This window comes from Podarcis tiliguerta, assembly GCF_965153285.1.
Source record: "Podarcis tiliguerta genome assembly, chromosome: 10".
NCBI classification, from domain to species: Eukaryota; Metazoa; Chordata; class Lepidosauria; order Squamata; family Lacertidae; genus Podarcis; species Podarcis tiliguerta.
In genome coordinates this window covers 9808662-9823837 of record NC_139543.1, presented here as the reverse complement: position 1 = coordinate 9823837, position 15176 = coordinate 9808662, and the positions used below count along the sequence as shown (strand labels likewise).

At 45.7% G+C, this 15176-nt stretch overlaps 2 protein-coding genes and 1 long non-coding RNA gene across 18 annotated transcripts in view; 1 reads left to right on the top strand and 2 right to left on the bottom strand.

The window, feature by feature from the left end:
* The window catches only part of LOC310658302, a 35015-nt gene extending 33535 nt beyond the window's left edge, over window positions 1-1480 (top strand). Inside the window, exon 4 of the long non-coding RNA XR_014502204.1 lies at window positions 955-1480. This is a non-coding gene — a long non-coding RNA (uncharacterized lncRNA). The remainder of the gene's footprint in view (window positions 1-954) is intronic.
* The window catches only part of LOC310658049 (sucrase-isomaltase, intestinal-like), a 92005-nt gene extending 84100 nt beyond the window's left edge, over window positions 1-7905 (bottom strand). The window contains exons 1-2 of the mRNA XM_083399585.1: window positions 7786-7905; window positions 26-113 (exon numbers count right to left, since the gene is read on the bottom strand). Coding sequence (XP_083255711.1) covers window positions 26-113; window positions 7786-7831 — 134 coding nt within the window. The 5' untranslated portion in view covers window positions 7832-7905. The remainder of the gene's footprint in view (window positions 1-25; window positions 114-7785) is intronic.
* Window positions 7906-13944: 6039 nt separating this feature from the next.
* Window positions 13945-15176, bottom strand: part of KIF21A (kinesin family member 21A) — a 101794-nt gene continuing 100562 nt past the window's right edge. For all 16 annotated transcript variants that reach the window (XM_083399318.1, XM_083399322.1, XM_083399311.1 and 13 more), the window contains one exon: window positions 13945-15161. In XM_083399318.1, coding sequence (XP_083255444.1) covers window positions 15068-15161 — 94 coding nt within the window. In that variant the 3' untranslated portion in view covers window positions 13945-15067. The remainder of the gene's footprint in view (window positions 15162-15176) is intronic.

Here is a 15176-nt window from a genome sequence, read left to right as displayed (position 1 = left end):
AGGAATAACAAAAGCTGTTGTTTACCTCCAGCCTTTCTCTGTCTTCTCTGGTTTTCCAGTCAGAGAGTAACCATGTAGTCCATCTTCCCTCACAGCGTAAGCCTGGTTTAAAACTAAGAGGGGAGAAACAGTAATTAGTGGATGCAATCTTCCTGATTTCTGATACTTCCAGTCATTTTAGTCATTTCAGCATAATCCATCCACTTGATCTGCCATTCTTCTCTGTAGGGACTTTATCTTATTTCCATCTCTGGGCCAATAACAAATTTTTAATAAGGAACAGGGAAAATTTATAACTTATCTTAAAGAGCGTTGTAAAAAATTCAAATCGTTAGTAGGATTGGAATATCACTTGTAGTTTAATGGTGAATTTTGGACACAATAGATTTGGATTATTATAAAAGATGCAGGAGGAAATTATTAACAATGGGACCCACAAAGGGGAAGAGGGAAGTCCAAGAGGTCCATTGGAACCTAATTTATATGTTGTATGTTGGACATATGACAGCAAATTTTTAATCTGAAAAACCAAATAAATAAATTTAGAAAGGAAGAAAGGAAGGAAGGAAGGAAGGAAGGAAGGAAGGAAGGAAGGAAGGAAGGAAGGAAGAAATGAGGTCCAGCTCCAAACGCCTTCTGGCAGTTCCCTTACTGCAAGAAGTGAGGTTACAGAGGGCCTTCTCGGTGGTGGCGTCTGCCCTGTGGAATGCCCTCCTATCAGAGGTCAAGGAAATAAACAACTTTCTGACTTTTAGAAGGCAGCTCTGTTTAGTGAAGTTTTTTTAAAATGTTTGATGTTTTATTGTGTTTATAATATTATGTTGGGAGCTGCCCAGAGTGGCTGGGAAACCCAGCCAGATGGGCAGGGTATAAATAATAAAATTATCTATTATTATTATTAATTGTGGGACCTTGTGTTGGATGCTCCTGAACCTCCACAGGTTTCTACTTCAGGCTTGATGCTGGACTGCATCCTGACTTGGGACTTGGATCAACCCTGAACCTCGTTTCCTGACCTTCAGCTTCGGATCTCAGACTGTGGACTTTGCGAATGCTGAGGGACCCTCGGATTTTGGACTTGGTCTTGGCACGCTGTCTGGCTGCCAGGTGGGCCGGGGGATCAGGACAGACTGTCATAGTAGCATAGAAGCGATTTAAATGTATGGTTTGGATGTGACCTAAGAGTTTCTGAGACATCTTTGGTCAACGTGAAGAAGAGAGGGAGTGCCCCTCCAATGTAGGTGCCATTCATAGCAACCTTCCCTCTCCATTGTCATAATACCAACACAATACCATTTGTCTATTGCCCTCTTTAGGCTGATGTTCGCAAATGCCACTCAGAAATAAATTACATAAGGTGGAGCATGCAAGATTAGTTCCTTCCTAAGAATGAATGTTAATAAGAAGTTGCTGTTGCCACCAAACATTGTATAAAGTCAATTAAAATCCCACTGCACAGAGCCTTTCACTTTTGACTAAAGCTTCTGGAAATATTAATTGCTGGCTCCCAAATTACAATTCAACGTAATTATCCCCATTTAATTTAACGGTATATCAGCGATTGAATCCATCTCTGAAGCGGGGCTCTTTTCTTATGAGAAGCATGTCAAAGCTGCAGGAAGGTTAAGTCACACAATAAACCATTGTGGGAGTGAAGCTGTGGCTGAGAGCAACATTCACAATTCCAACCAAGGGATCTTTCTGGTCAGGATGACTCTTCAGTTAATGTGTCGGGAACGAGTTAATCCACTTCTATAGTATATGTACGACTCCCATTGGTTTATAATAGGCAGCGCTATTCTTCTGGAAAAGAAGGTGCCGGAACTCACCACTAACACCTCTTGTTATCATAGAATGGCAATGGCGGCCACCTGAGAGGTGCTGGAGTTCCAGCAAGTTCTGGCTGGAAAAAAGCCCCGATAAGAGGTGCTACCTTGCACCTAGCTACCCACCAGAGTATAATTTATGAACTTGGGGGGGTCATGGTCCCAGTGACTGACAGTTGGCAGAGGCCAACTGAGTCAAGAGGCACAGCAGCCCAAATCCTACATCTGGATCTTGACATTAAGCCCAACCCCAGAAACCTAGAACCTTCCAAACCAGAGACTACCCATGAAACAGGGCAGGCCAGTGAGCCCCCGGGCCAGTCGCCAGTGAAGACGCAGAGTTCTCGTCCCGATGGGCCTCACATGCCAACAAGCCAGCTCACCATATTCTCTATTTTTCTGTATACGGTGGATGCTTGGGTTGCGAACGTGATCCATGTGGGATGCACGTTCGCAATCCACAGCATCCGCAACCCGTAGCGATGCGTCTGTGCACGTGCAGGTTGCAATTTGGCACTTCTGCGAATGGGCAAAGCACAATTTAGCACTTCTGTGCATGCATGACCACTGAAATCCGGAAGTAACCCGTTCCAGGTTTCAGCTGTCCGTAACCCAAAAAAACCGCAACCTGAAGCGTCTGTAACCCGAGGTATGACTGTATTCCCTAGGTCTGACTTACTTCTTCCACAGGGCCTGAAAGGGGTAAGCCACACCCAGGGAGTTTTTAAGGGCTCAGTTAGCACTGAACACCCATTGGCAGGGCTGAGGTAGCTGCCTCAGGCGGCAGATAATGAGGTGGGGGTGTGGCCAGAGCTATGATCATCATGCGGCCTGCCTCCTCCCCCACACACTATCCTGCTGCCCTCAAGTGTCCTTTCACTAATATTGGAGAAAGCTTCAACTACCAGTCCAATTGGGGGTATGCACAACATGTCCATTGCCTCAGGCAGCTAAATTTCTTGAGCTGGCCTTGATTAGTTAAGGGTAAAGGGGACCCCTGACCATTAGGTCAAGTCGTGGCTGACTCTGGGGTTGCGGCGCTCATCTCACTTTATTGGCTGAGGGAGCCGGCGTACAGCTTCCGGGTCATGTGGCCAGCAGGACTAAGCCGCTTCTGGCGAACCAGAGCAGCGCACGAAAACGCCGTTTACCTTCCCGCTGGAACGGTACCTATTTATCTACTTGCACTTTGACGTGCTTTCGAACTGCTAGGTTGGCAGGAGCAGGGACCGAGCAACGGGAGCTCACCCTGTTGCGGGGATTCGAACCGCCGACCTTCTGATCGGCAAGTCCTAGGTTCTGTGGTTTAACCCACAGCGCCACCCGTGTCCCTCGTGGCTTTGATTACTGGGGGGGGGCGGAGTCTGTCCCATGGGCCCTGGCCTGATCACCCTTGTTTCCTAGTTCCTGATCTTTGAGTAGCTATTAGACAATTACTCCCGGCCAATCCTTTGCTCTTGGTGTCTGCTCCAAACTGCTTCCCCCAGAGCCCACCATGGGCTCATTCTTGACACCCAGGAAGATAAGTGGAAGAGTAGATGATACCTAAGGCTGCATTTCCATGAACACTGACTTAGGATCTGGCCCACTGAGCTCTGAATGTACAGAAGATTGTGCTCCTTTTCAGATGCACCTAATATAACTAAGTTGTGAGGACGGCACTATTGTACAGTCGGTGGCATGCGGTGATATTTTTCATAAGGGAACAATTAGGGCCAGAGACAGTAGGACACAGATCTCTGACTTAACTCTCATTGTATACTTTGCCAAGCTGACTGGGGCCAATGGGAATTCGTGCCTAACATCTGGCAGGTCCTAATATTCCCCATTCCTGCTCTAGCAGATCTCCGTGCTGTAGGTGTCCATCAGGGGTCAGCAAACATTTTCAGCAGGGGGCTGGTCCACTGTCCCTCAGACCTTGAGGGAGGGCCGGACTATATTTTTTTGGATGGAAAACAAATTCCTATGCCCCACAAATAACCCAGAGGTGCATTTTAAATAAAAGCACACATCCTACTCATGTAAAAACACCAGGCAGGCCCCACAAATAACCCAGAGATGCATTTTAAATAAAAGGACACCTTCTACTCATGTAAAAACACGCTGATTCCTAGACCGTCCACGGGCTGGATTTAGAAGGTGATTGGGCTGGATCTGGCCCCTGGGCCTTAGTTTGCCTACCCATGGCCTACAAATTTCCACCTAGCGCTATTTGACTAGTCACGATCCCATTGCCTTTTGACATGATTTTGGGACTTCTGGCATTCTGAAAATGCTTCCTAACCCCATGGAGTAATGGTGAACTTAATAATAATAATAATAATAATAATAATAATAATAATAATAATAATAATTTTTTATTTGTACCCCGCCCATCTGGCTGGGTTTCCCCAGCCACTCTGGGCGGCTTCCATAGAAACAAAAAATACAGTAAAATATCACAGATTAAAAACTTCCCTGAACAGGGCTGCCTTAAGATGTCTTCTAAATGTCAGATAGTTATTTATCGCTTTGACATCTGCTGGGAGGGCGTTCCACAGGGCGGGCGCCACTACCGAGAAGGCCCTCTGCCTGGTTCCCTGTAGCTTTGCTTCTCGCAATGAGGGAACCGCCAGGAGGCCCTCGGAGCTGGACCTCAGTGTCCGGGCAGAATGATGGGGGTGGAGATGCTCCTTCAGGTATACTGGGCCGAGGCCGTTTTTACAGAGATATAGCTCAACTTTACAGAGATATAGCTCAAGTCCGTGCACATTTGCCGCCGCCCCCCAAAAAACAAATAAGTTCTGCAGAATTAAAAGAACCTTGACATCAGAGTATTTGTGGAGCAAATTGCAACTATCATCTTTCCAGTCCACCCTGTCAAGATTTTCGAGTTCCCTCCATATGAGGTGTAACTGTTTCTCCCAGACCACCCCCAGAAATTCTTTCTTTTCTTTGGTGACCTGATGCCAAGAATGTTCATGGCCTTTTAAATATTGAAGTTTACGGGGACATCATGTACCGATATTTAAAGTGCCATGAAAACACTTGATAAGCACAATCTGCATATTGTGCTGCCACAATTCTGGCAATTGCGCTCCAACAGGGACCCGGTTTGCTTTGGGAACTGTTCTATGGCATGCTTAGAATAACGCTTAATCCCGCCAGGCCTTAAGAATGCTGTTCATTGTATTCCACTTTGCAAACAGAAACATTTTGAATGAGATCGTATCCCATACGCTTTCTCCCCCTTGAATAAATAAATACGTAATCCCACGCAATCTCTAGAGAAGGGAAGCGTTTTAATTCTAGATCTGAACTCACACAGAAGGTCTTAGAATTAATAATAAAAACGATTTTAAACCCCTTAGCAAAAGCTTGTGCTGCCCACTGGTGGCTTTTAAAAAAATCTCTCATTTTGGGGAAAGCAGATGCGGCCAGTATTGGTTTTCCACATGGGTGACTGACATTCTTTATGGCCTGCTGGTAAGAATAACCACATGCCATTCCCAAAGCCAAATATTTGGCTGCCCATTTTGGGGGAGAACGGGAAGGCACCATCACAGGAATTGAGAGAAGAGGGATATTGCATTTTACCTGCTTTAGCAGATAGCTGGCAGAATTGCTGCCGTTTTCCAGCTGAAACCAGTCCGGTTGTTCCCAAAGAAGAGCTACAATCTAAAGCACATTGTGTGGGGAACGATTTTGCTGAAAGGAAAATCTTCCAAAACAGGAAGCATCCAATGATGTAAACAAAAAGGGGAAAGTGTATCTCAAAGATGCTGGAAAGGATGCGTGTTTATTGTTAAATCTGCCTGCAAAATTTGCAAAAGCGCCTTCTTCAAGGGCATGTTTCTTTACTAATTGCTCAGAAACCATCCTTTTCAAAGAAACTACAGGGTATTATTTGTAAAGAGACAAAGAAGCCAGTAGGGAAGGCATTTGAACCGAAAGACTGCCAGTTAATTTATCAAAAAGCATTCATCCTTTCCAGTATCTTCTCCCCTTTCTTTGGTTTTGTTTTGAACTATTTTGCTACTTTGGGACGCGGGTGGCGCTGTGGGTTAAACCACAGAGCCTAGGACTTGCCGATCAGAAGGTCGGCGGTTCCAATCCCTGCGACGGGGTGAGCTCCCGTTGCTTGGTCACTGCTCCTGCCAACCAAGCAGTTCGAAAGCACGTCAAAGTGCAAGTAGATAAATAGGTACCGCTCTGGCGGGAAGGTAAACCGTGTTTCCGTGCTCTGCTCTGGTTCGCCTCGCCAGAAGTGGCTTAGTCATGCTGGCCACATGACCCGGAAGCTGTACACTGGCTCCCTCGGCCAATAAAGCGAGATGAGCGCCACAACCCCAGAGTCGGCCACGACTAGAACTAATGGTCAGGGGTCCCTTTACCTTTACTATTTTGCTACTTATGATCGAAGGAGGTAGACATCCTCACAGATCAATGGCTTGAGCCAAGATACACTAAAGACTACCTCTTCCAGTACATTTAACCAGCCTGCTACTCCGTAAACACCTTCCTCTATGTCCCAGCTGTGCAGGATGCATGACTGGTTGAATAGACAAGAGAATGGGCCTTCTTGGTGGTTGCACCAGATTACTGAAGGTTGATTTGGCCCTCTCCTTTACTGCCTGGTGAAAGCTTCCCTGTTCCAGTAAGCTTTTGTCATATTAGACAGATGAGGGTTTCTTTTCTGGGGAGTCTTTGAATTTCTGTCTCCTCAGACTGTTTGTATATTGTTCTTATGGATCACAGCACTTTGGACTATTGTAAACTGCTCCAAGCAATGACAAACCTAGAAAGCATCTTAAAAAGCAGAGACATCACCTTGCCAGCAAAGGTCCATATAGTAAAAGCTATGGTTTACCCAGTAGTGATGTATGGAAGTGAGAACTGGACCATAAAGAAGGCTGATGGCCGAAGAATTGATGCTTTTGAATTATGGTGCTGGAGGAGACTCTTGAGAGTCCCATGGACTGCAAGAAGAACAAACCTATCCATTCTTAAGGGAATCAGCCCTGAGTGCTCACTGGAAGGACAGATCGTGAAGCTGAGGCTCCAAGACTTTGGCCACCTCATGAGAAGAGAAGACTCCCTGGAAAAGACTCTGAGGTTGGGAAAGATGGAGGGCACAAGGAGAAGGGGACGACAGAGGATGAGATGGTTGGATGGTGTTCTTGAAGCTACCAGCATGAGTTTGACCAAACTGCAGGAGGCAGTGGAAGACAGGAGTGCCTGGCGTGCTCTGGTCCATGGGGTCACAAAGAATCGGACACGACTAAATGACTAAACAACAACAACAAACTGCTCCAAAAAAAGGGAATGCATTGGAAGGGTAAGATACATACACGGCTGAATGAATGAAGAATCAATAACAGCTGTTGAACTAGCTGCATTATAGATGCATTATAAAGAAAGTCTTTTATCAACGGAAACACAAATGGATCTGGGCAACTTTTCTACCTCAGTTCACCTTTACAGGCACCTACTACAATTTCTTAAAAGTGTATTTTTGTTCCATAACCCCAAGGCACATTTAAACAGAGAACTGCACCTGTGAAGGTAGCAAAGTTGACTTCAGCACTGGAGTTGAGCATGGGAATGTTTAACCTCGCCTTGGCCAACCCAGTGCCTTCAGGATGTTTGGGGTGACCAATTCCATTGGCCCCAAACTGAGGCTAATGGGAAGGCATCCGATTGGCAAAAGGTCATATAACCTTGGAGGACCACTGCCAGTTCTTCTAGACGAGGGATTCCCAAACGTGGGTCTCCAGCTGTTTTTGGACTACAATTCCCATCATCCCTAGCTAGCAGGACCAGTGGTCAAGAGTGATGAGAATTGTAGTCCCCAAACAGCTGGAGACCCAAGTTTGGGAATCCCTGGTCTAGACAATAAGGAGCTAGATAGAGCAATGGACTGACGCAGTGTGAAACACCTTCCAATATACTGCTATCCAACTATAAAATTCTATCTTACCTGCAAGAGCAAGAGCCAAAAAGTGAAGCTTCTTATTTCTCTCCATGGTTGAATAGATATAACACAAGCTCCTCAGACAATGGCCTTTTATAAGCAAGATCTAGCAGGGCACACAGAGTTATCTGCAAGCTGACACACTGCAAATATTTGTTACTTTGATAAGGGGAAAAAATGACCTTATTTGCAGGTTATGTAAGGTTGAAGGGAAGACAAGTTGCAAATTTATTTGTAATCAAAAAATGCTATCTTCAGGAAAAGAAGGGGGAAGAGTTGCTTATGTAACAGAAGCTACAAGGCCAATGTGGGCATAGATTTGAAGTTTAACACGTGCATTTGACCACAGAGATAGGGGCATGATCCTACTCCCCTTAAATCACTTTAATTAACACTCTCCCTACTATTTTGCACCCCACAATACATTACGGAGATCTTTGCGGTCTTTTATCACAGGGGATCTAAAGTCAAAGCTCCACGTTTCCTCTGAGAAAATGATGCTGCAAGAATTTTTATAGAAGCAGGAAAGAGATGTTATCGGCTTTTTCATGGAAGATTAGGCTATGAAGGGCTACTAAGCACAATGGTTCTGCGGGAGGCAGTGTGCCTCTGAATATCACCTGCTGGGAATAGCAAATGTGGCAAATGTGGCAAATGTGAGCCAGTGTGGTGTAGTGGTTAAGAGCGGTAGTCTTGCAATCTGGGGAACCGGGTTCGCTTCCCCGCTCCTCCACATGCAGCTGCTGGGTGACCTTGGGCCAGTCACACTTCTCTGAAGTCTCTCAGCCCCACTCACCTCACAGAGTGTTTGTTGTGGGGGAGGAAGGAAAGGAGAATGTTAGCCGCTTTGAGACTCCTTCGGGTAGTGATAAAGCGGGATATCAAATCCAAACTCGTCTTCTTCTTCTCCTTCAAATGCTATTGCACCCACTCCCTGCCTGTGGTCTGGTTGGCTGGACTATATGGGTCTTTGATTCACTAGGCCCATTATCATGTGCGCATCATGTTCTGCACAGGATCATGGGGCTTTTACTTTAACCCTGCCCCGATTCTATATTTCAAAAGAGTATCACCTATCAAAAGGAGGAGCCACTGGCTTGGCCTCTGTCATCTTCATGGGAGACCCTGCTTGAGCCTTATTCTCCTTTCCAAAGCAAGGGCCTTCAATGCATGATGGAGGTGGATAGGGCAGGCATAGCGGGCAGCAGAGGGCAGGCATTCGATGTTCTCTTTGAGTTTTCCTATTCAAACACTTGAAAAGGGGTTTCCAGGTCAGGAATATCCTGGACCTTGAGATATCAGAGCCCTAATCTGAAACCTAGGGGTGGTCCCTGGTGATGTGGTGTTATTGGGTCAGAGCCAGAAGAGATGGCCTGATGCCTTATTATTTTTATTTATTATTATTAAATTTCTACGCCACCATCATCCAAAAGTCACAGCATATGGTGTGACCTTTGTCAAGCAGAGCCTTGACAACCATATGTCAGGAGTGCTCTGATGGTGTTTCCTGCTTGGCAGGGGGTTGGACTCGATGGCCCTTGTGGTCTCTTCCAACTCTATGATTCTAGGACAGTTGTTGTTGTTGTTTACATACCGCCTTATACCCAGGAGTCTCAATATAAGAACAAAAAAACACATACCATAACAACAAAAACATTACCCACCCCACACAGTGTAAAAGGTCATAGATTGTTTCATTAGCTAAAGGCCTGGAAGAAGAGAAATGTTTTTGCCTAAAAGATAAAGCTACGTAATGAAGGGGTCAGGCCAGGGGTAGGCAACCTAAGGCCCATGGGCCACAAGTGGCCCACGGGGGTCATTTAACCAGCCCATAAGCCGCCCCTAAACCGAGCCGCCCACTCAGAGAGTCCCCATGCGCTGTGCTAAACCTGCGCAGCACAGCACAGCGCAGGGACTCACTTCTGCGGCACTGGAAATCGCATCTGCACTTGCTCAGACGCCAGAAATTGCGGGTGCAATCTAGCCCACAGAGGGGTCTCCACTGGAGTGAACCAGCCCAGGTGAGGTAAACCTTCCCAACCCCTGGGTCAGGCGATCCTCCCCGAGGAGAGCATTCCACAAGCAAGGAGCCCTGTGGGCTTTTGCGTATTTGACCAGAATGCCTGAAGGCCTCAACTGATTTTTTTTTTGGGGGGGGGTAGTCCCAAGAGCCTACTCCATCACTTACCTGGGTACTTGAAGAGCCGCTTTGTCTCATATGTGATCTAAAGATAAAGGTAAAGCGACCCCTGACCATTAGGTCCAGTTGCGGACGACTCTGGGGTTGTGGCGCTCATCTCGCTTTATTGGCCGAAAGAGCCAGTGTACAGCTTCCAGGTCATGTGGCCAGCATGACTAAGCCGCTTCTGGCGAACCAGAGCAGCGCACGGAAACGGCGTTTACCTTCCCGCCGGAGCAGTACATATTTATCTACTTGCACTTTGACGTGCTTTCAAACTGCTAGGTTGGCAGGAGCAGGGACCCAGCTACGGGAGCTCACCCCATCACGGGGATTTGAACCGCCAACCTTCTGATCGGCAAGTCCTAGGCTCTGTGGTTTAACCCACAGCGCCACCCGCATCCCTATATGTGATCTATTCCTGCGTTAATTTTGTTACCTGCACCCCATTCTCTGAGCAGCATAAAGCTACAGGGACCCCTGACCATTAGGTCGTCATGACGAACTCTGGGGTTGCGGCACTCATCTCACTTTATTGGCTGAGGGAGCCGGTGTACATGCGGCCAGCATGACTAAGCCGCTTCTGGCAAACCAGAGCAGCACACGAAAACGCCGTTTACCTTCCTGCTGGAGCGGTACCTATTTACCTACTTGCACTTTGACTTGCTTTCGAACTGCTAGGTTGGCAGGAGCAGGGACTGAGCAACGGGAGCTCACCCCGTCACAGGGATTCGAACTGCTGACCTTCTGATCGGCAAGTCCTAGGCTCTGTGGTTTAACCCACAGCGCCACCCGCGTCCCTATATGTGATCTATTCTTGTGTTAATTTTGTTACCTGCACCCCAATCTCTGAGCAGCATAGCTTTCATCTTATTTGGTACGGTGGGGTTGTGGTTCAGAGGTGCTGAAGACAAGGCCTACAGAGCTGTGGAACCGAAGGGATATTTAGTTCAATCTGTGGCTCATAAAGAGTCTGAGTGTTTCCTGCTGCGAAGGAGGGCGTGTGTTTTTCTGGGTCTGGAACTCTGGATTAGAGAAGCAAGGGAAAACAGGTAAGTGATTCCTGTGGTGACTAGGCCTCGCTCAAGCTATGCCACAATGGACTGCGGTGAAAAAAAGGTGCAACGTACGATATTCCCTACAGCCAGCATCCCTGGGTGACCCTGCGCTGGAACATGAGGACAGTAAGGCTGGCAAGGCTGTAGCTGAGCCGTGATCATGCACCAAGATCGTGTACCAGGGTGAAGACGATACAAGATTTGCTGGCAGCTCTGACGGCCTTCATGATCTCCTTTCAGCTTTATCAAGGAATATGTCACTCCCCAAAAATAATTAATCGAATTAATTTTTTTTTAAAAAAAACCCAACACCTGTTTGTACAGCTGTCGGCCTCCGACTTTTTCATTTACCAATACGGAACTGGATTTGAGTGAGAGAAAAAGTAGTGTGAGAGAAAATATCGAATCTGGAGATGTTGAGAGATGAAAAAGAGGTTGCACCTCAAATGCTAGAGCTCACTTATTTTTCTTCGTTTTCTTAGTTCCAATATTCTCAGCAGTTCTTTGTTTCTTCTGGGGCCTTTTGACTTCTTTTTTGAGAGAAGGGTTTTCTTGCCTTGAACGTGTTGCTTCTTCAAGGTTGAAGCAGTTTCCAGCCATTTCCCTCTGAACCAATCCTTGGTCCAGACCAGGCATGGCCAAACTTGGTCCTCCAGCTGTTTTGGGACAACAAGTCCCATCACCCCTGACCACTGGTCCTGTTAGCTAGGGATGATGGGAGTCGTAGTCCCAAAACAGCTGGAGGACCAGGTTTGGCCATGCCTGATCTAGAACCTTGGTTCATTGAGCTTTCCTGTATACGCAAACACACAGGCATAGTCCATTCCTTGGTGATGCTGAAACTTCACCATTTTATTTTCTGGTTTTTCCTCCCCTCTTCCCTCTGGACTCTTCTGGGCCTTATTCTCTAGACCTTGATTTTTCCCTTCATTCCTCCTCTATTCCTTTTAATTTCTAGTCTTAATATTTAAGCACATTTGCTTTACCACTGTTACGTAGTAAAGCTTTGAACTAGCATGGACTGGTGGAAGTTTCAGGGCACAATTTAGAGTTAATTACGTAATTGCTAAAAATTTTACTTGCTTTTCCTGATACAATTGCTGCTTTTAATAGCTAAGTTGTGCATTTTTCTGCTGAACAAAGTTTAAAGCTTGCATATTTATATCCTGTTTTGTTTGCCATGTGGTCATTACTTACATATAATGTTCTTTCTTCTTTCTCCAGGATTCTTTTTATGTATAATGTGCTGATTTCTCTATGGTATTATTATGCTTATATCTTTTATAAACTGAAATGCACTCACTGGTCGTTCTGCTGATGTATTCCAAAAACATTTTAGCCTTGGTCCCTGTTTAGTCACCACTCTGCTGCCCATTTGGGCAAATTCAGAACCTCACTTTCAGGCTGTGAGAAATAATCAGAGATCCCAATGCACACTGTAGGTTGGGTTTCTAAGTTAGTCACTGGAGACAGATGGTGGTTTTGGCGATACAAAGTTTGTGTATACGTGTATCAGTGCTGGATTTACGTATAAGCTAAACAAGCTATAGCTTAGGGCCCCACTCTCTTGAGGGCCCCCAAAAAATTTAAAGGGGGAAAAAACTGGATGTACATTTCCAAAATATAAGATAAAAAACAAATAAAATAAAACCTACACACAGCAACAGTGTTTTGTGTTGTGTAGGCTCCTATGATGTAAGTAATGGGCCCCGCTTACTAGCCTGCTCCCTAAAATATCACTAGTTTGCTAATTTCTCTATCAAGCACTTCGATAAAATACGTATTTTGTTATGTGCAAATGGCTTTAGATACCTATTAGGTCCATAAATTACCATGTAGCATATAAAGGTAAAGGGACCCTTGACCATTAGGTCCAGTCGTGGCTGACTCTGGGGTTGCGGCGCTCATCTCGCTTTATTGGCTGAGGGAGCCAGCGTACAGCTTCTGGGTCATGTGGCCAGCAGGACTAAGCCGCTTCTAGCGAACCAGAGCAGCGCACAGAAATGCCATTTACCTTCCCGCCGGAGCGGTACCTATTTATCTACTTGCACTTTGACGTGCTTTCGAACTGCTAGGTTGGCAGGAGCAGAGACCGAGCAACGGGAGCTCACCCCGTTGCGGGGATTCGAACCGCCGACCTTCTGATCGGCAAGTCCTAGGCTCTGTGGTTTAACCCACCGTGCAACATTCAACACAAAAAACCAGCGACAATTTGTTGTTGGCAAAGGACAGCTGGACATATAAAGGGCCCCACTAACTTCAGTAGTTTAGGGCCTCATCAAACCTAAATCCGGCCCTGACGAGTGGCAGGTGGCAGGGCTCACAGCATTAAAACTCCAACAGATCTTCCTCCCCAATGCCATAGCTTTAGATTCCTGGAGACAGCAAGACAGGTCTGTTTCTCTTCTCTACTCCAGTCCCAAGACTGCCACACGTTCCCTTTGTTCCCTCTCAGCCAGGTGAAGGGGGGAACACCTATGCCCCCCTCCTCAAGCATCTCTGACTGATACCTTCTCTAGCAAGAGGTCACCAGCTTTTTACTTTTTCTTTAATTGTCATACATCCTTACCTATGATATACCAAAGACGGTAATCAGTGAGCTGATTGCTACAAGCATTCTTCCTTTTGTTGCCTGTATTATTAATTTTATTTCGAAATAAGTTTCCGAGTTTAAAAAGGTGAAGATTTCAGATATTTTCTTTGTATTCCCCTCTGCCATCCACCTTCAGGGTCGCAATGGCACTGGGAAGCCTTGACCCTTAATGACCACTCTTTGGATTAACAAAGGACATTAAAGAGTAACAAAGCAATCCACAAAGCACCCTTTTTAGTCTGAATGCCACAGGGTTGCTTACGTCTTTGTAAGCTAATTTCTCTTCATGTATTGCGCCAAACAAAAGTAGCGGCAATTAAAGTGTTCACATTCAATTGTGTGGGTCTTTTTTTTTTTTAATGTAAGCATCAACTATCACAAGCCGTACATTTACAAGTTCATATCCTCTACCCAACAGCAAACCCAATAAAACACTGTTCCTAAAACTTGCCGAATTTACAAATGAATGTTCCGAAAAGCTGGATAAATTATACAACCCTCTCGTTCAATATCCACACTCAAATCTACAGCAATTAAAAAAATCCACACAGGCACATTGTTGAGATAGCCTCTCTTTACACCCCATGTATTTACACACGGCCTTTTGTTGACACAGTTGCTACCTTTCTTTTAACTAACTCCAAGGTTCAACAAACATATCTAAAATATATTTAGCAGCATATCAAAGTATGTTAAAAAGGAAGGACACCTTGTTTTTCCTCTTAAATAAAACATCGTGAGATGACGGAAACCTAAGAAAAATAGATTAAGGTTTTTCTGTAAGAATACTGTGGTAGGCAGAGCACTAATAAAATGTTAATAATTCGACAGCATTTTAGTTTCTAGTCCTGAGCACAGAGTAGACACAGCTGCACAACTTTGGTCAGCAAGAGTATAACGCTAACAACTAACGCAGGTCGTATGGCATTCATTGTTAGCATGACACAGTCAGGGCAGTAATCCCCTCTCAAAGTAAGACTCTGCCCCTCCCTTACACTCCAGTCTTAGTTTCTTACAGCAGCAAAACATAAGTAAACTTTTTAGGACCCCCGCTGCTCTTCCATTAAAGGCTTGGGAGATGAGACAATAGATATGCTGGCACGTTCCATACAACCATAAAGTGAAGCTCAGCTGAACAGAAGGGGCCAGAGAGTGAGGTACACAGGGCACTTTCACATCCTAGGTTACAGGTCTTGAGACAACCATTCCAGGGCGAAAGGCTTCCAGTTTGTTCAACTTACAAAGCTAATAAATGCACACAAATCCAGCCGTTATATGTGAGGCAAGCATACCACCAACAGACTAGTGTTTGAAATATAGTACAGAAGGCAGTTCTTAAGGGCAGCAGTTTCAGCAGAATAGGACACACTTAAACGGTACAGTCGAGCTGCATCTTCTTCTTCTTCCTCCCTAGCTGCAAGCAGGTGCCTGTGAAGTCTAGCACTGCAACGCTCGTCTTTAATTACTGGCCACATCTTCGCTCGCATCACCAGGATCGGAGATCTGTCCGTCGAAGCTGCAGGGAGCCTTCCAGATTCTCACAGTCCGATCGCTGCAAAATATTTTT